Genomic DNA, 19,112 nt, shown 5'->3' on the forward strand with positions numbered 1-19,112 from the left:
TTTATGGATCTACCACACCTCATTGGTGGATGTATAGGTTGCTTTTACAGAGGGGCTATGATAAATAATGCTATTATGAACGTTTGTGTACCAGTTTTTGTGTATATGTGTTTTCACTTTTCTGGAGTACATGGAGCACTATGTTTAACCTTTTGAGGCACTTCCAGACCATTTTCCGAAGTGGCTGCACTGTTTTATGTTCAAGCCAGCATGCTGTGGGGACGTCAGTTTATGCACATCCTCACTATGGCTCTTCATTGTCCATCTTCTCACTGTAGTCATCCAAGTGCCTGGGAAGAGTTATCTCATTGTGGGTTGGCTTTGCACTTCCCTGATGGCTAATGATGTTGAACATTTTTTGTGTGCTTATTGGCTATTTATAATTTCCTTTGGAGAAATATCTTTCAGGTTTTTGCTCATTTTAAAATTAGGTATAAGAAGCGGATTCCATATTGAAATACAAGGAGTGCCATATGGAGTTGGGGAACAAGTGGAAAATATGAGTGTGTAATTCAGTACAAGACATTGATCAGTATGCCACTTGCAGCAACACTTTTTTGCTGAGGTCCTTAAAATCTGTTTACATGCAAAATTCTGTGCATTGTTCATTTTGCAGGGGAAACAGCCTGTGGTTTTCATGATTTTTTTTAAAAATTCTAATAATAGGGGCCAGCGCTGTGGCGCAGTGGGTTAACGTCCTGGCCTGAAGTGCCGGCATCCCATATGGGCACCAGTTCAAGTCCCGGCCACTCCACTTCCAATCCAGCTCTCTGCTATGGCTTGGGAAGGCAGTAGAAGATGGCCCAAGTCCTTGGGCCCCTGCACCCATATGGGAGACCCGGAAGAAGCTCCTGGCTCCTGGCTTCGGATCGGCGCAGCTCCAGCCTTTGTGGCCAATTGGGGAGTGAACCATCAGATGGAAAACCTCTCTCTCTCTCTCTCTCTCCCCCCATCCTTCTCTCTCTCTCTGTCTCTTTCTCTCTCTCTCTGCCTCTCTTCTCTCTGTGTAACTCTGACTTTCAAATAAATAAATCTTTTAAAAATTCAAATAATAGGCCGGCGCCTTGGCTTAACAGGCTAATCCTCCGCCTTGCGGCGCAGGCACACCGGGTTCTAGTCCCGGTTGGGGCGCCGGATTCTATCCCGGTTGCCCTCTTCCAGGCCAGCTCTCTGCTATGGCCCGGGAAGGCAGTGGAGGATGGCCCAAGTGCTTGGGCCCTGCACCCGCATGGGAGACCAGGAGAAGCACCTGGCTCCTGGCTTTGGATCAGCGCGATGCGCCGGCCGCAGCGTCCATTGGAGGGTGAACCAACAGCAAAAAGGAAGACCTATCTCTCTGTCTCTCTCTCTCACTATCCACTCTGCCTGTAAAAAAAAAAAAATTAAAATAGTATCTTTTTCATAAATTTTATTTATTTGAAAGGCAGAGCATCAGACAGACAGGAAGAGAGGAGGATCTTCCGTCTGCTGGTTCACTCCCCCAAAAGGCCGCAACAGCCAGATCTGAGCCAGGCTAAAGCCAGGAGCCAGAATCTCTATCCTGGTCTCCCACATGGGTGACAGGGACCCTGGCACTTAAAGAGCTCAGAGTCTAGTTGCAAAGATCGGTTTTGTAAAGAGGTGGTTATATAACAGCATAGTAAGTGTTGTGTTTGAGGGACTGTCACAGAACAAACTCTGCCTTATGGAGTCGAGGAATAGATCAGATGATCTCCATCTGCTACTCTCTGGAGTAGATCAGATGATACTCCTTCCTTGCATTGATCCACCCAGCCATCCATCTACCCATCATTTTTTTTTTTTTTTTGACAGGCAGAGTGGACAGAGAGAGAGAGACAGAGAGAAAGGTCTTCCTTTTTGCCGTTGGTTCACCCTCCAATGGCTGCTGCGGCCAGCTCATCGCGCTGATCCGAAGCCAGGAGCCAGGTGCTTCTCCTGGTCTCCCATGCGGGTGCAGGGCCCAAGCACTTGGGCCATCCTCCACTGCCTTCCCGGGTCATAGCAGAGAGCTGGCCTGGAAGAGGGGCAACCGGGATAGAATCCGGCGCCCCGACCGGGACTAGAAACCGGTGTGCTGGTGCCGCAAGGCGGAGGATTAGCCTGTTAAGCCACGGCGCCGGCCCATCTACCCATCATTTAACAAACACTTGGTGACCGTCTATTTTGTGTAAGGTCCCATTTGAGGAGCTAGATTTATGACTGGATCTTGAAGAATGATGGAACAGTGGGAGGCTGGCACAAGGTAGAAAGGACCTTTGAAGCAGGGGGGTTGGCCTCTGCAAAGGCCCAGTGGCAGAGGGTATGGAAATGCGTCATGAGGCTGCAGTGATAGAGTGGCTGGTTCACTGAGTCTCTGTGCTGTGGAAAGCTGTTTGGATTTTTGTCTTTTGGGGAAAATGAAAAACCCTTGTGGAACTTTAAAAAAAAAAACAGAAGTTTTTATTTTAGAGATGTTCTGGCAGTAGAATAAATTTTAAGCAGAGAGATGAATGAAGAGGCTCTTGGACTAGTTTGAAAGCAAAAAGGATGGCAAACATGGGTGGAGAGAGAGAGCAGATCCAAGAAGGAGCTGGGAGTCGGAGTCAGCAGGACTGCAGGGCCCTGGGGAGTACGAAGAGGCACAGAGGGTGGCTCCCAAGTTTCTGGCCTGTGTGACAGGATGGGTGCATGGTGGGTCCTCAAGCTTGGGCAGAGAAGTTACAGGCTTGGTTCTGGACAGGGGGCACTTACCAAAGCAAGTGCTGGCCAAAGGCCTGTGGTCTAGGGAAACAGGAATAAGAAAAGGAGCCTTTCTGGACGTCAAGGAAGATCAGCATGGCCGCTGGCCTCCACGGGGCCTTTGGACAAAGTAGAGAAAGGTGCCTCTTCCCAGCGGACTGATTGGAGAGAGGCAACCTGCTTCAAAGAAGACTCCTACGTGTGGCCTGGCAAGCAGCCCCGCTGGACTTCAGTCCCCGTTCACGCCCTTGGCCGGGCAATCTATGTACCATGCACAAATTACACGGCTATACGTGGAAGCTTTGGGACTAGGCTCAGCCCCTCGAGGCTCAGCCCATTGTTACCCCATAGAAAAGGGATGTAGAGAGGAGGCCGGAGGCTTGGTCAGGAAAGGCATCTGGCTTGGTGGTCAGGCCAATTTCCAGTGGGCTTCGGCTCTGCTCGTCAGTGAAGGGGATTGTGGACTCCGCCTAGCAGCAGGCATCGGGAGGACTAAGGGAAATCAGGTGTGTGGCGTGGAGGTCTCCAGAGCAGCTCTGAACACTCAGTTTCCAGCAGCAGACGTGGCACAGAGGGGGTAGAACGCAGTAACCTGAAGAAGGTGCACTGGCTGTGGGCAGTGACCAGCGAGACTGTCAAGACAGCACAGGCCCGGGGAGGAATGTGGCCGTGTTGGGAGGTGTGTGTGTGGGGTGGGGGGGTAAGAGACACAGCGGAGAGGGTGCTGGTCAGCGGCGTCTGCTCTGGAATGGGGGTGTTAGAGCTTGGCCATGTCCGGGTATGGCTAAAGGGAGGTGAACTCAGAATTGAAGTTCCGGGAGCTGCAGAGGTGCCTGAGATGATGAGGTACGGGGCAAGTGGTCAGCCTTGTAGCTTACGTTTCGGTTTGGGAAGAGGAAGGCAGAAGGAAGAATGTCATCCAGGGAGGGCGGCGTCATCACAGTGACGATTCCGGAAAAGTAAGCAGCATTCCACACTGGGATGGGGAATCCGAGTGGCAAGAAGACTATGCTTCCTCTAAAGACCGAGTGGAGAGCTGGAGGGAACCAACTCAGCGATGTGTGGACGAGGGATAGCAAAGAGGCGTGCCAGGTGCCCTAGCTTGCTGGGCTGGCCCAGGGCTCTGAGGGCTTGATGGCCCATAGATTAGCTGATGGTCAGAGCCCTGGCTCTGGCCTAACTGGGCCAGATAGTTAGTTGAGTATCCAAGCCTTGCTCCAGTGACTGGGGGGTATAGTTGGCTGCAAGACAAATAACTTCTAACCACCTAGGCGCCAACTAAGGGAAAAGACATCTTGCTTGGACACAGAGGACGTCAGGGCTTTGCAGGATGGTGGCCAAGAGAGCCAGGGAAGGTGGAGCTGGAACCCAGGACAGACAGACTTGGCAAAGACCCAGGAAGGATGGAAACTCGAGGCCAGCACTATGAGTTTGGGGGCAGAAGACGGGAGTCTCTCATTTTTGCGTGTCCACTCTCCTCTACTTCTTCTTTGACTGTACTTCACCTCCTCTTCCTCTGTGTTCCTTCCTTGTGAGCGTAGGTGGCACTGAGATAAGTTCCCCAGCTAGGACTCCTCCTGCATTACATGTCCAGCTCAGGCTCCCTCCACGGCAGAGACCTTGCGGCCTTCGTTGGTTGCTGTATAACCCAAAGAACCTCTGCTGACTGTGGCCTTGGGGGCGGGGCGGGGGGCAGCCTCACCTGAGACAGCGGCTCGCCATCGTGGCTGGTGGGACCCGAGGGTATATGTGAGTTCAGATACGGTGTATCGGAGATGTTAAGGCAGACTTCAGTCAGGGAAAACCGAGGCAAGCGGCTCGTTAGGAGCCGGCCCATCTGTCTGTTCCCTACAGCATCAGGCGAGAAGGAAGGCTGGTCCTGGGAGTCCTACCTGGAGGAGCAGAAGGCCGTCACTGCCCCCGCCAGCCTCTTCCAAGACGTGAGTTGGGCAGTTTCCACCTGGGCAGCCTTATCTTCCCAGTCCAGGGACTCACACCAGACTCGCGCCTTCTGGTGTTTTCTGTCCATCAGTCCTCAGTGAACTGGCAGAATGGAAGGAGAACTAAGTAAGAGCCATAGGTAGAAAAGGTCCCCCAAAGGGGCTTCCAGGGAGGGGAGACCTGGGGGGTGGGACCCGGGCTCAGCCATCACTGGGCCTGCCGGCTTCTGAATGCTGGTGCCTCCCACTCAGCCCAGCGCTTACCTTTCCTTGACTTGGGCAAGAAGGAGCCTTTAGTCCAGCCCCGATTCAGCCCCCGTTTTTCTAAGGACCTGGGGAGCTTCTCTACCCCCTCCATCCCTGCAGTGAAGATCCCCAAATGCACTGCCCTTTTGGAAGTCCAGGCAGGTGGGGCCTAAAGGCAGCTCCTTCACCCCAAGCCCGCTAGGCAAGGATAAGGCTGCATGGAAGCTGGGTGCTGTCCATTGTGTGCATTGGCAGTCCCAGGCGGTCCCTCCTAACAAGAATGGCTTCAAACTGGGCATGAAGCTGGAAGGCATTGACCCCCAGCACCCGTCCATGTACTTCATCCTCACCGTGGCTGAGGTGAGCTGGGGCCTGGGCTCTCCCTTCTGATGACGTCTGTCCGTGTGGAGTGATGGAGCCCCCTGGGGGATGGAGGCAGACACGGCCCCAGCTTGTCTTGGAAAGCACAGTCTAGCAGGGGATTTGGTAGGAACGCACAGAAAGTTTCTTTAAATAACAACAACAAACAGAAGTGTCATGGGACGGTGATGCCACCAAATGCTGGGGGCTTAGGGAGCCGAGGGCTGGAGAGGTTGGCGTGAGTCAGCAAGGTCCTTGTCCTCTGGAAGCCCACAGTTGTGTAGGGAGTCAGCCAGGTGGAGGTGTCAGTGGCATGCCCCAGGGGTGCAGGGAGGGGCAGGGAAAGAGCACTGAGTTCAGCTAGGGGGGCAGGGGAGCATAGAGGAAGGGCCTCCTTCGCTGGGTCCTGCAAGGTGGGTTGCAGGTGAGGAGGGGGTTGCAGGCAGAAGCAGCAAGTGAGCTGGGGCTGCGGGCTCAAGGAATCACTGTTAGCCCAGAAGGCCAAAGCAGGGCACGTGGAGAACAGCCCTCAGCCCTGTGGGTGTTCTAGGGTCTACTTGTCTTGCACCCAGGCCTTGGGGCTGGGATGTCCATCAGTGTCCTCACTGTGGGGAGGGACAGTGCGGGGCAGAGGTCAGGATAGGGGAAACCTGGGAGTGACAGAAGGGGAGGGAGAGGGAGTGGGCCATCCGCGGGCACTGTAGCCACCATGATTCCCCCCGCGGGGCAGGTGTGTGGCTACCGCCTGCGTCTGCACTTTGATGGGTATTCCGAGTGCCACGACTTCTGGGTCAATGCCAACTCCCCTGACATTCACCCTGCTGGCTGGTTTGAGAAGACCGGGCACAAGCTGCAGCCTCCCAAAGGTAAGCCTGGCTGGGTCGGTCCTGGTGAGCCAGGGGGTCCTCCCACCCCGCCCTTCTCCCCCTCCTTCCAAAGCCAGCCTCTCTTCATCGCACCCCACGACTCTGCCCCAGGGCCAAGTTCACCAGAAGCCCCGGGGCTTCTGCTTCCCCAGGTCCTGTCCTGCTTCCGCAAGGGGTCCCCGGGCAGGTTCTTGAGGGTCGTGGGGTCTGCAGGCCTCCCCAGTTCTGCTGCTTCCATGTGGCATGCCTTCGCCGCGGCCCAGCCTCTGCACAGCGCTCTGTTCGTCCCCCCCGAGGGGCCTAGGTTACAAGGAGGAGGAGTTCAGCTGGAGCCAGTACCTGCGCAGCACCAGAGCTCAGGCTGCCCCCAAGCACCTGTTTGTGAGCCAGAGCCACGTGAGTGCCCCTAAGCAAGAGCGGACATCCCCTGCAGCCAGAGCCCCGCAGCTGGCCCGGGGAGCCATCTGGACAGAAGAGGGCTCAGCCTCTGGTGCTCTCAGCCTGTCCTGGTCTCTGCTGCCACAGGGGAGGGCCAGAGCAGAGACGCTCACTGTGTCCCCCAGACCCCCAATTCCTTTCCTCCTTCCTGTTTTAGTACGTATCTTGTGCTGTCATGAAATACCTGAGGCTGGGTAGTCCCAGCTGGGCGGCTCCACCTGCTGGGCCCCTAGAGAGGGTCTCATGGCAGATGCGGTGTCAGGAGGGTGGAAGCACCATCACGCAGGGAGGGGAAACCACAGGAATTCCGGGCCAGGCTCACTCCTTTAGAGCAACTTGCTCTCAAGGGACCTAACGGGGTCCTGCGAGAACTACGTGACCCTCTCCCAAGGGTGAGGCCCCCAGGGACCTCAGTAGCTCCCACTAAGCCCCATCTCCCTCTGTGTCCGCCGCCTCCCAGCATCACCACACTGGGGGCCAAGCTTCCAGCACATGCACCTTTGTGGGACACCTTTTCCCAACACACACACACACCCCGACCCCCACCCTCGGGACCCCTGGCCTGCCTCCGTTAGCCTGGGCGCAGACTCCCTGCTGCTCAGATGTCTTGCTTCGATTTGCTCTGCAGTGCCTTGGTGTCAGGTCAGTGCCTCTACCCCAGCCCTTTCCTTCCTGTTGCGCCACATGGAAGCTCTCCTGTTCATTCCCGGCAGCTCGCCTCCCGGCCTCTCCTCTGTCCAGAGCATCTGTCAGCCAGCTTTATGCAGCGGTCAACACGTAATCCCAGTGACAGGTCTGGGGATACAGGGAGCCTCCATGCAAAGCCTCACCACATCACAGGTCCAGGCGCCTTGGGCCATGGACTCCACCGTAGGGACTGTAACTCCCCGACCCGCCTCCAGCCCCAGAGACTGTCCTTGCAGGTTCCCAGGTGACTGGGCGTCCCACCTGCTGTTGTGACAGGGCATGCAGACATCGCAGTCACACTGTGTACATGCTGTAGCCCTGCTGGTGGCTGGCACTCTGTCCTGGAAGAATAATGCAGATCACAGATTGTTGTAAAGAGGAAGGGAGGTGATGGCTTTTGAAGCTCGTACCTGGGACCTGGCAGATGCCCACTTAACACTGGTCCCCCCTCTGCTCCCTACCCCACACGTCAGCACCACCTTCCCTTCCACCTACCGCCCCACCACCCCAGGCCATGCCAGACCAGGCTGCGCCAGGTCGGGGAGACCTGAACTCAGCCTGCCAGGCTCTGGGTGAACGCACAGCCTCGCACCAATCACTTTCCTTCTGCTACAATTCCAGCCACCCCTGAGAACACCTTGGAAGCCACACATTCCTGAGTGGCTCAGAGCTTAGGTTACGATTCTGCCCTAGAGGGACCCTCCGACCCAGCCTGTTTCTCCCTCCTTCCCCTGCCCGTCTCCTGGGAAGGCCTCCTAGAGCACCTACTTCTTCATTTGTGGTGGGCCCTGGACTAGCACTGACCAGCCTGGCCCTGGCCGTGCAGCCCCTGTTCTTGCCCCTAGAGTCCCCCACCCCTGGGCTTCCAGGTGGGCATGAAGCTGGAGGCTGTGGACCGCATGAACCCGTCTCTTGTCTGCGTGGCCAGCGTGACCGACGTGGTGGACAGTCGCTTCCTGGTGCACTTTGACAACTGGGACGATACTTACGACTACTGGTAGTGGGAGGGCCCAGACTTGCCTGGGGGCTGAGGGGATGGCAGGGGGTGATTCCGTGCACCTCTCAGGGACCAGCTGGCCCCGCTCAGGGCAGGCCTGGCATTCAGATCTGGAGCAGGGTAGGAGAGACTTGACTGTGGATCTGGGCTGCAGCATCAGAAACACAGCTCAGTGTTCAATGTTTCATCTCAGAATGTCCTGGCTAAGATGAGCAAACCCCTGTGTTTCGTCTTCCCTTGGATGGAACAGTGGCACTGAGTTTTTAGTTAATGTGGCTGTGTTCTGACTTTGTCAACAGCTGTCTGTCTCCCTCACAGTAACAGGTGGCATGAGGGTGGGCCCTAGGGCCCTGCTGTCAGAAGAGGGCAGGCGCAGGGCCTTGGAGCTTCTCTTGCGACAGTGACGGATTCTTGGCTTGCAGGTGTGATCCCAGCAGCCCCTACATCCACCCAGTGGGCTGGTGCCAGAAGCAAGGAAAACCCCTCACCCCTCCACAAGGTGACCCTGGAGCCTGAGCAAGTGCCCGGCCCCACCTCCCCACCCCCAGCCCCTTCCCAGCGCCTCGTTAGTTGGCTGTTTATATTCTGGAGCCTCAGCCTCTTGGTCTGGGAGTTGAGAGCCCTTGGATTTCAGGGGGATTCTGCCACACCCTGACTCTGTTGATGTTTAGGCGAGCAAGTCAGAGGAGCACCTCAAGGGAGCAGGGAGCCCAAAGCAAGGAAAGTGTGTCCTTCCTCCCAGGAGCATCCCACTGGCTCTGGCACCATGCAGGTGCAAGGGAGGCTGGAGCTGGAGGACCAGGACCACAGCTGACGGCAGCCAGGGTCCCCAGATGCCCTGGGAGTGTGGGGTGGGGCTGTGCTTGGCTCGAACTAGGACCCGTCTGCCCTGGGAGCTGGTACAAGCAGCTGCAGCTGTGTGTGTGTGTTGGGGGTGGGGGTGGAGATTCTGCTCCAAGGACCCCTTCCTGCTCCTGCCTGGGGACAGAGCTCTCCCCCCGTGCACCTGGGAGGCTACACCTTGCCCGCACCCTCTCCTCCAGATTACCCAGACCCTGACAGCTTCTGCTGGGAGAAATACCTGGAGGAAACTGGGACCTCCGCCGTGCCTGCCTGGGCCTTCAAGGTGGTGAGTGTGTGCTCCTGGGCCCCAGGGCTGAGCTCAGCCAGGCAGGGTGGGGCCTTGGCCTCCCCTTTTGGGGAGGTCACAGTTTCCCCAGGCACGGCACCCATGCTCCCTGCTCAGCTGGGCTGGGCCTGAGGGCAGCTGTCCCCCTCCTGCAGCGACCGCCTCACAGCTTCTTGGTCAACATGAAGCTGGAGGCCGTGGACCGCAGGAACCCAGCCCTGATTCGTGTGGCCAGCGTGGAGGATGTGGAGGACCATCGGATAAAGGTGGCCCCGGGACCCTGGCACTGGGGGAGTGGACAGGCCAGGTGGGCAGGGATTCTGTAGACTGGTTAGAGGTCAAGGGCATGGTGTGACACAGACAAGGTCGAAGATCTTGGACCTCATTCTCATCTTATCTGTGCCTGACTTTGCGGGCTTGGACAAGTCATTTCCCCTCTCTGAGCCTTTACCTTCTCATCTGTAAAGTGGGCCAAATCATCCTTGTCCCATCATGGATTGACACAGGAGATGCTGATAGTTTAATGGCAGTGTGGTGATTGTTACGGCATTGTGGCATTGGCCCCTTGGATCTTCCACTGATCCAGAATCTTGCTTCTGATGGGCCCCAGGGGTGGATGGGGAGAGGCTGCTAGAGCTGGGGGAGGTGGGGGAGGGACGGAGGAAGGGAGGGAAGGTTAGTGGGGGAGGGGGACCATCCCAGCTGAACTGGGATCCACGAGGAACACCTGACCTCCAAGGACCTTCCCTCCACAGCTGCACTTTGATGGCTGGAGTCACGGCTATGACTTCTGGATTGATGCCGACCACCCAGATATCCACCCTGCGGGCTGGTGCTCCAAGACAGGACATCCCCTGCAGCCTCCTCTCCGTGTGTAACCCGAGGGCACTCTGCCCCTGTCCCTGCCACCTGCAGCCCCTCTGTCCTGCAGCTTGCCCAGGGGGCTCTGACCCCCACGCCCAGCTCTGACACAGGGCTGTGGTGCCCACAGCGAGCTCTGGGTTGCCTCAGGGCGGTGCCACACAAAGCAGTGCTGCTGCCTCCCCCGGTTGCTAGGTTGGAGCTATGGAGGTGTGGAGGGGCCAGCTCACCAGGGAGCTTGTGCCAAGGAGGTAGTTCTGCACCCAGAGACACAGCCGAGCCGCACGTGAGCATGCACGTGTCTGCTAAGGCAATGCTGGCCCTCCACACAGGCAGGGGTTGAGTGCAGCTCCTTCCACTCAGCCTGCTCTCACCCAGAAGGCTCTGCTTCCGTACTTCCCTGCTGCCACCATGTTGCTAGCTGATCCTTCTCGGTGTTTGCCGCCGAGCACTGGCAGAGCATACAAAAGGTTACCCAGGTCTCGGGGCCGAAGAGCGGGACAGGAACGGAGCGTAACGTGAACCTGCCTGCTGTGCCCGGACCAGCGCTAAGTTGATCTTTCCCCTAAGGGAGAGGATCTGAGGCTGAGGGCCCGGCTTGCAGGGTCCAGCGAAGTATGTGAGAGCCGAGGCGTCCTGCCCTGCCTTGGGGCACCTGTGCGGTAGCAGGCGCTCGGGGAGCTCGTTCTGGTGCTGCCCCCACCTTGCCTTCAGTCCCCTCCCCACTGACCAGGACCCTCTGCTGACTTTTTCCTTCCATCTCCTCCAGGGCCCAGGGAGCCCAGCACTGCCTCCCCTGGGGGCTGCACCCCTGTGAGCTATAGAAGCTTGCCGCCCACCAGGACCTCCAAATACAGCTTCCACCACCGGTGAGTGAAGGCCTCCTGCTGGCACGCGCCCGGGCGTTGCTCGGGGAGGGTCTCTGGCACATCTATGTGCGGTGCACCGGGGTTCACCTGCATGTTCTCCAACACAGCCAGGGGTGGGAGGGCCCAGTGGGACCAAGTGCATCCTACCCACCCCAGGCCTTCTTCTGCCCCAGAAAGTGCCCCACTCCTGGCTGCGACGGCTCGGGCCACGTCACAGGCAAGTTCACAGCTCACCACTGCCTCTCGGGCTGCCCGCTGGCGGAGAGGAACCAGGGCCGGCTGAAAGCGGAGCTGTCTGACTCAGAGGCCTCAGCCCGCAAGAGGAGCCTCTCCGGCTTGTCCCCAAGGAAGAAGCCTCGCCACCACGGCCGGTGAGGAGCCCAGGGAGGCAGAGCCAGGGCTCTCCGGCTGTGGGGCTCGTGCCCTGCCGGGCCAGGCATCGATCACCTGCCGCAGACTTTCTCCCTCTCTCCGCAGGATCGGACGCCCTCCAAAGTATCAGAAGATTCCACAGGAGGATTTCCAGAGTAAGTCCCTACTCCCCTTCCAAGGGTCCAGGGCAAGTGCCACAGCTGGTGGGATGGCACACCTGGGATGCCCCGAGCACCAGAAGCGGGCAGGGAGCTGCCTGCTCGTTAGAGATGCTCTGGGGGCATAGAGCAGTGGCAGGAGCAGTGCCTCGAATGACCTTGAGCTCCCACCTTGTGGTCCCGCCGTGCCAGGGCCTTGCTGTGAGTCTCTGGGAAAGACACAGACCTTTTCTGGACCACTGGCTCTGCCCTGCGAGGCAGGATAACACCCCCGGCCCTGCTCTTGGCTGACTCCAGGCTTCCTGGGAAGGAGGCCATCGCTGTCACTTTCTAGCTGTGTGACCTTGAACAAGCCGCTTACCATCTCTGAGCCACAGTTTCCAGGGTAAAACCTGCCTCTCAAGTGCCACTACCTGAAATGATGGTGGTTACTGCTCCAGCTGCTCTCAGGTGGACGCGGTGCATGGCTGCTAACTCTCACAAGCGCCCTTTGATGTATGTGACAGGGAGGTGTGTGAGGCTCCAAGGGTAAAGTCGCTGGCTCAAGATCATCCACTGTGTAAGACACCGAGCTGGGATTGAAACTTGAGTCTGACTTCTGCCACCTGCTGCCGATACACCAGGCGAAAAGCACCCAACTCAAACCTCAGTTCACTCCTCAATGCTTTGTATTAGTTTACACAGGTTGCTGTCACAAAACGCTATAACCTGGGTGGCTTAAGCGACAGAAATTTATTCCTCACACTCCTGGAGGCTGGGAGTGCAGGGCCAAGGTGTCAGCAGGGCGGTTTCTTTCAAGGACCCTCTCCTTGGCTTGCAGGTGGCCACCTCCCAGCCGTGGCCCCACCTGGTCTTTTCCCTGTAGGTGAGCATCCCCACCCTACCCACCCTCTTGCAAGGAGCAGCAGTCAGATCGGATTACAGCCCACCCTAATGGCCTTCATTTCACTCAGAGGCCCTTTCTCCAAACTCACCGGCATTGTGAGGCGCAGAGTTAGTAGGAATTTTGCCAGGGACACAACGTGTTCTGAGGGGAGGGACAGAGCGAGCCTGTAGTGGGTGGTGAGTTCATCTCGTGTCTTCGGCTGCTGGTGCAGGGCCTGCCACCCGGCAGGGACACTGGGCGTCTTGTCTCGGTGGCATGGAAGGACATAATTTTAAGGCTAGAAGAGACCTTGGACACTCACCTGGTTCATTGCAGTTTCTGGGTCGGGCCCAGGCCACTCTGGTTCTTCAGGAACTCTTCTCTGATCCAGGCAGAGTGAGTGTGCGCATAACACAGTGACGGGAAAACACAGCCCTGAAGTCGGATGGCCTTTTACGGGCTGGGAGACCTTGGGCAGGAGCACCACCCGTCCGAGGGCTGGCAGTGTCGGCACCCGGCTCCTAGTGCTGCGGCTCTCTGTCCGGCGCCCTCTTGCTGCCGTTCCACCCTCTTCTCTTGGTGGAGACAGAATTCTTGCAGCCTCGGGCCTGAACGAGGATGAGAGCCAGGGCTTCTGAGGCTCTCGTGGTGGGGGGTGGGGGGGCGGTCCCATTGGTCAGCTTCCATTGCAGGGCCAGCACATGACCACCAGAGGGCACCTGTCTACCGTGTGGACTTCTGAGCAGTTAAGTCCTGGAGACTGAGACTGGCCCAGAGAGAGGAAGGAAGGAGGAGGCCAAGGCCTCCAGGTACTTCAAGGACAGAGCAGAGGACAGAGTCCGTGTGTCCACCTGCTGGCCTCTGGCAGAAGGCACACTGGCCACTCTGGGTTTTGTCCCCAGGGAGACATCTGTGGATAGGTCTCAGGGTGGGCTCGGACTTTGCTGGTGAGCTGCTCCACCCGGAGTCTTCCTGGCCAGCACAGGACTTGGCTCTGCCTGCCCTGTAGTCTTGGGAGTGTCCACTGTTTGAAGAAACCAGGGCGGCCGTTTCTGACCTGGTGCCAAGTAGGTTGCAGTTAGATAAGATGGCGGAACTGCCCACGAGAGCTCCCGGCCTGTGCTCTGGAGGAGAAAGAAATGGAGGGAGGTGCCCTGCAAACACCATACTGTCCCCCAGAGCCCACCCAGGTTGCAGGCAGGACCCTGGGCAGGGCGTGGTCAGGAGGCCCAGCCTGTGGCAGGTAGATGAGGTTGCTGTGCTGGGGGCTCTCACGGGAGATCCTGGTGCGTCCCAGGTGCTGTGGGGCCTGGCTGGCAGTGCAGAGGGAGCAGCCTTGGGTGATACCTCAGTGGGGCAGTTGGGGCCCAGGTGGGCACTCTGGCTTGGGCCTGGGGGCAGACGGAGCCCAGGGAGGCAGAGTCACAGAGCAAAGTGGTCAGGCGGGCTCCTGATGAAGCCACCAGAGGCTCAGGGGGCGAGTGTGAGAGACAGTGCGGGGCCTTGTAGCACCCAGGGTCGCTTAATAAGGGCAGTGCTCCTGGAGGTGGAGGGCTTGCAGGCCCCACGGAGAGTGGCCACGCCTCCCAAGGCTGCTAGGGGTGGGTGGGGCCAGGTCTGGCCCAGCAGCAGGCCAAGCAGCAGCGGTCAGCAGCTCCTCAGAGCCACTGTGCGGCTGAGGGCAGGAGCTGAGCAGGGAGCAGAGTGCCAGGCCACGAGGGCTGGGTCAGGGACTGCCCTCTGGTGCCAGAGCCGCTAGGGCTGGGGTGCAGGTGCCGATGCAGACCAAGCTGGTGGGAGTGGCAGGAGAGAGGCGCTGGGGCCTGGGACAGCGGCAGCAGCCGTGCGGTGGGACAACTGCGATTCTGAATCAGAAGCATTCCAGCTCGGAGACAGCCGGCCGGGGCCCAGAAGGACTTAGGGAAGGAAGGGCAGGCGGAGGCTCTGACGTCAGGGCTGGGCTTGTTTGGGTTTGGGGGACCGTTTGGGTGCAAGGTGTGCAGCAGCCTACAGAGAGCAAGCATCCTTGTGGCCCCCATGTGACACAGCCTCAGAGAGGCGGGGTGAGGGGTCCCCCAAGTAACTGGCCTGCGAGTCTGCACTGAGGGACCCACTTTACCGGGAGGCACAGTCAGGAGACACAATGACCCCCCTGGACTCACAGGATCTCGGGAGGGGCTCCAGGGTCCTGTGTGCTCCACCCACTGAGCAGGCATCCGGGACGGGGTGGGTCCTCGGCTCGGACCTGCCAGCCTCCCTCTGCCTTGCAGCACTCACTCCCGATGTCGTGCACCAGTCCCTCTTCACATCGGCCCTGGCGGCCCACCCGGACCGCTCGCTGTCCGTGTGCTGGGAGCAGCACTGCAAGCTCCTGCCTGGGGTGGCGGGCATCTCGGCCTCGACAGTCGCCAAGTGGACCATCGAGGAGGTGAGGAGTGAGAGTCCCTCCCTCATCTGCCTCCTGCCCCTCTTCTGCCCTGGCGGGAAGGCTCAGGAGAACCCCTGGTCTGGTAATCAGGGACCCAGGACCCCTCCCAACCCGAGCTCCTGCTCATCCCTCTTGTCCGTGGTTCCTTCTGGCTGCATGGCAAGGGCTGATGGGGACCCTGTCCTCTGATAGGTCCGGACTGTGGGTGGGGGTGTGGCCTGTGCCCACAGCAATCCCGCAAGGGAGTCAGGCCTGAGCTGGCGCCTCAGGAGTGAGGAGCCTCACCTCGCCCACACACCAGCCCAGAGACAGGGCTTGCGAGCAGCAGTGGCAGTGGCACAGCCCCGAAGGCACTGAGGCCGCATTGGCTCTGGCCAGCTGCACGCACACACTCCCGAGCCCCGGCCCCTTGTCAGCCTGGCTCCTTTGGTTCCCCAGGTCTTTGGCTTCGTTCAGACCCTGACAGGTTGTGAGGACCAAGCACGCCTCTTCAAAGATGAGGTAAGGTGTGAGTCCGGAGCGGGGGCCAGAGGCGAGGCCACTGTGTCCTCGAGGCGGCAGGAAGCAGGTGCCCTCCCCAGCGTCTGGGGGAAGTCTGGCCCAGCCTGGGGACCCTGTGTGTTCAGCGTCATCTTTAGGAAGGAAAACACACCCTGGAGACAGGACTTGCCTCACTTCTCTGCTCTGTCTTCTATGCCAGACTTATCTTCGCTCGTCAACAAATTAAGCTGATTTGAGTGGCTCAGGCATTTCTGTCTGCTGCAAAGGTCCTAATGCACACTTAAAAGCAGACCTGATTGCTTGCGAAGATGAGAAGCAGTGAGTTGTGGATGAAAGAATGCCGGCCCGGGAGCCTGGGCTGGGATCCCAGGTCTGCTGATGCAGTCCTTGTCTCTGGGCCTGTGTCTTCCCGTCTGTAGAAAGTGGTGTACTGAGGACTGCCCTGCAGGGCCACTGTCAGCCCTGGAGATGAACAGTGAGACATTGTGTTAGGACATCTAGTGTAGTGACATCGCTAGCGTGTTTGTGTGTGTATGCACCATAGCAGTATTATTGAGTAACATGTAAATACATTCCTGTACCAGAATGCCTGATACAGTGAAGGTAATAAATGGTAATTCTGACTTTTAAAGACATTCATTTATTTATTTGAAAGTCAGAGTTACAGAGACAGAGAGAGATCTTCCAACTGCTAGTTCACTCCCCAGATGGCTGCAACGGCCAGCGCTGAGCCAGGAGCTGCATCTGGGTCTTTCACAAGGGTGGCAGGGGCCCAAATACTTGGTCCATCTTCCACTGCTTTTCCCAAGCCATTAGCAGGGTGCTAGATAGGAAGTAGAGCAGCCAGGACAGGAACTGGCACCAATATGGGATGCCGGCATTGTAGGTGGTGGCTTTACCCACTAGGCCACAACACTTGCCCCATCTGAATTTTTTTTAAAGATTTATTTGTGTATTCATTTGAAAGAGTGACTGAGAAAGAGGGCAAGACAGTGAAGGAGGGGCCAGCGCTGTGGCATAATGGGTAAAGCTGCTGCCTGCAGTGCTAGCATCCCATATGGCCGCCAGTTCGAGTCCCGGCTGCCCCACCTCCGATCCAGCTCTCTGTTATGGCCTGGGAAAGTAGTAGAAGACAGTCCAAGTCCTTGGGTCCCTGCACCCGTGTGGGAGACCTGGAAGAAGCTCCTGACTCTTGGTTTCAGATTGGTGCAGCTCCAGGTGTTGCGGCCAATTGGGGAATGAACCATCGGATGGAAGACCTCTCTCTCTCTCTCTCTGCCTCTCCTCTCTCTGTGTAACTCTGACTTTCAAATAAATAAATAAAAATTTTAAAAAAAAAGGACAGAGGGAGAGAGAAATCTTCCATCCTCTGGTTTACCACTCAAATGGCTGCCACAGTCAGGGCTGGGCCAGGGTGAAGCCAGGAGCCTGGAACTCCATCTGGGTCTCCCATGTGGGTGCAGGGGCCCAAGCACTTGAGCCATCTTCTGCTGCTTTCCCAGGTGCATTAGCAAGAAGCTGAATTGTAGGTGGGTCAGTTGGGACTTGAACTTGCACTCCAATAGGAGATGATGGCTTTGCAAGCAGCAACTTCACCTGCTGCACCACAACACCGGCCCCTGGTTCTGGCTTTCAATGCTCAGGTGTCCTTAAATAAAGAACTTCATCATGACTCCCCAGAGTATGAAACAGTAAGGGACCTTCGAGTTTGCATAGGGCTTCCTCCCAAACAATACGGATACCCTCCTGTGCAGCCCCTTCAGCCAGGGAAGCGTGGTCTCAGCTGCCCATCGCTGCCCACTCCAGGTCAGGTGGTCCTAACAAGGCCCCCATTTAACTAGCTTGTCAACCACGGCAGGTGCTCACAAGTGAGGGAACTGGGCATCCTGGGCAAGGGCCTTCGCCTCTGCGCCTCAGCGTCCTCATGTGTGAAATGGGGGCGACACTGGTATCGCTTCCTAAGGTTGCCGTGAGGGTTAAATGCGTTAATGAGTGATGAGTGCTTGCTAAAACGAGTGCGCAGCACCTAAGAAGCAACACGGAATGTCTTCTGTGCCTGATTCCCAAGGACCAGACATAGGAGCAAGGTTCTTCTCAAAACCGGCAGCCCTGGGCCTGCACAGCCTCCGCTGCCCCAGCTCTCTGGTCTGACTTCCTCTCCCACACCTGGCGTCTTCCTTCCCTGACAGTACCCACCAGCCTGTCCCCAGAGCTAGCCATTAGCAACATTTTCTGTGTTTGCTTCGCCTATTTTTGGTTGAAGTTTTTTTTTTTTTTAATTTTATTCATTTATTTGAGAGGTATAGTTGCAGACAGAGAGAGGGAAAGACAGAGAGAAAGGTTTTCCATCCACTGGTTCACTCCCCAAATAGCCGCAATGGCCGGAGCTGGGCCCATCTGAAGCCAGGAGCCAGGAGCTTCTTCCGGATCTCCCATATGAGTGAAGAGACCCAAGGACTTGGGCCACCTTCCACTGCTTTCCCAGGCCATTAGCAGGGAGCTGGATCAGAATAGGAGCAGCTGGAACATGAACCGGTGCCCACATGAGATACTGGTGCTGCAGGCAGAGGCTTAGCCTACTATGCCACAGTGCAGCCCAAAAATTATTTTATTATTTTATTAAAATATTGTAACTTGGCCGGCACCGCGGCTCAATAGGCTAATCCTCCGCCTTGCGGCGCAGGCACACCGGGTTCTAGTCCCGGTCGGGGCACCGATCCTGTCCCGGTTGCCCCTCTTCCAGGCCAGCTCTCTGCTGTGGCCAGGGAGTGCAGTGGAGGATGGCCCAAGGGCTTGGGCCCTGCACTCCATGGGAGACCAGGAGAAGCACCTGGCTCCTGCCATCGGATCAGCGCGGTGCGCCGGCCTACCGCGGCTGCCATTGGAGGGTGAACCAACGGCAAAAGGAAGACCTTTCTCTCTATCTCTCTCTCTCTCACTGTCCACTCTGCCTGTCAAAAAAAAATAAAATAAAATAATAATAATAATAAAAATATTGTAACTTGGCCGGCGCCGTGGCTTAACAGGCTAATCCTCCGCCTTGTGGCGCCGGCACACGGGGTTCTAGTCCCGGTTGGGGTGCCAGATTCTATCCCGGTTGCTCCTCTTCCAGGCCAGCTCTCTGCTATGGCCCGGGAAGGCAGTGGAGGATGGCCCAAGTGCTTGGGCCCTGCACCCCATGGGAGACCAGGAGAAGCACCTGGCTCCTGGCTTCGGATCAGCACGATGTGCTGGCCGCAGCGGCCATTGGAGGGTGAACCAACGGCAAAAAGGAAGACGTTTCTCTCTGTCTCTCTCTCTCACTATCCACTCTGCCTGTCCAAAAAAAAAAAAAAAAAAGTAACTAGTGGTTCACAGGAACCTAACCATTTTTGAAGATTTATTTTTATTTATTTGAAAGGCAGAGTTAGAGAGAGAGAGAGAGAGAGAGATCTTCCATCTACTGGTTCAAAAAACCATAATGGCCGGAGCAGGGATAGGCTGAAACCAGGAGCCTGGGACTCCAGCTGGGTCACCCATGTGGAAAGCAGGGGCCTAAGGACTTGGGCGGTCTTCCACTGCTTCTCCAGGCACGCTAGCAGGGAGCTGGGTTGGAAGTGGAGCAGCCGGGACTCGAACTGGTGCTCATATGGGATGCAGCTGTCGCAGGAGGTGGCTTAACCCACTGTGCCACAACA

At 57.4% G+C, this 19,112-nt stretch overlaps 1 protein-coding gene across 11 annotated transcripts in view; it reads left to right on the top strand.

The window, feature by feature from the left end:
* The window catches only part of L3MBTL1 (L3MBTL histone methyl-lysine binding protein 1), a 37,265-nt gene that overhangs the window by 11,821 nt on the left and 6,332 nt on the right, over positions 1-19,112 (top strand). For 7 of the 11 annotated variants that reach the window (XM_062204216.1, XM_062204219.1, XM_062204218.1 and 4 more), the window contains 14 exons: positions 4,573-4,658; positions 5,160-5,264; positions 5,995-6,130; positions 6,435-6,526; positions 8,101-8,252; positions 8,675-8,751; positions 9,296-9,381; positions 9,537-9,647; positions 10,137-10,251; positions 11,012-11,111; positions 11,285-11,482; positions 11,589-11,638; positions 14,777-14,934; positions 15,373-15,435. In XM_062204216.1, coding sequence (XP_062060200.1) covers positions 4,573-4,658; positions 5,160-5,264; positions 5,995-6,130; positions 6,435-6,526; positions 8,101-8,252; positions 8,675-8,751; positions 9,296-9,381; positions 9,537-9,647; positions 10,137-10,251; positions 11,012-11,111; positions 11,285-11,482; positions 11,589-11,638; positions 14,777-14,934; positions 15,373-15,435 — 1,529 coding nt within the window. Of the gene's footprint in view, positions 1-4,572; positions 4,659-5,159; positions 5,265-5,994; positions 6,131-6,434; positions 6,527-8,100; positions 8,253-8,674; positions 8,752-9,295; positions 9,382-9,536; positions 9,648-10,136; positions 10,252-11,011; positions 11,112-11,267; positions 11,483-11,588; positions 11,639-14,776; positions 14,935-15,372; positions 15,436-15,634; positions 17,984-19,112 lie in introns of those variants that run through there. The other 4 variants (XM_062204222.1, XM_062204221.1, XM_062204225.1 and 1 more) reach the window with 4 other exon arrangements.

This window comes from Lepus europaeus, chromosome 10 (assembly GCF_033115175.1).
Source record: "Lepus europaeus isolate LE1 chromosome 10, mLepTim1.pri, whole genome shotgun sequence".
In the NCBI taxonomy this organism is placed as follows: Eukaryota; Metazoa; Chordata; class Mammalia; order Lagomorpha; family Leporidae; genus Lepus; species Lepus europaeus.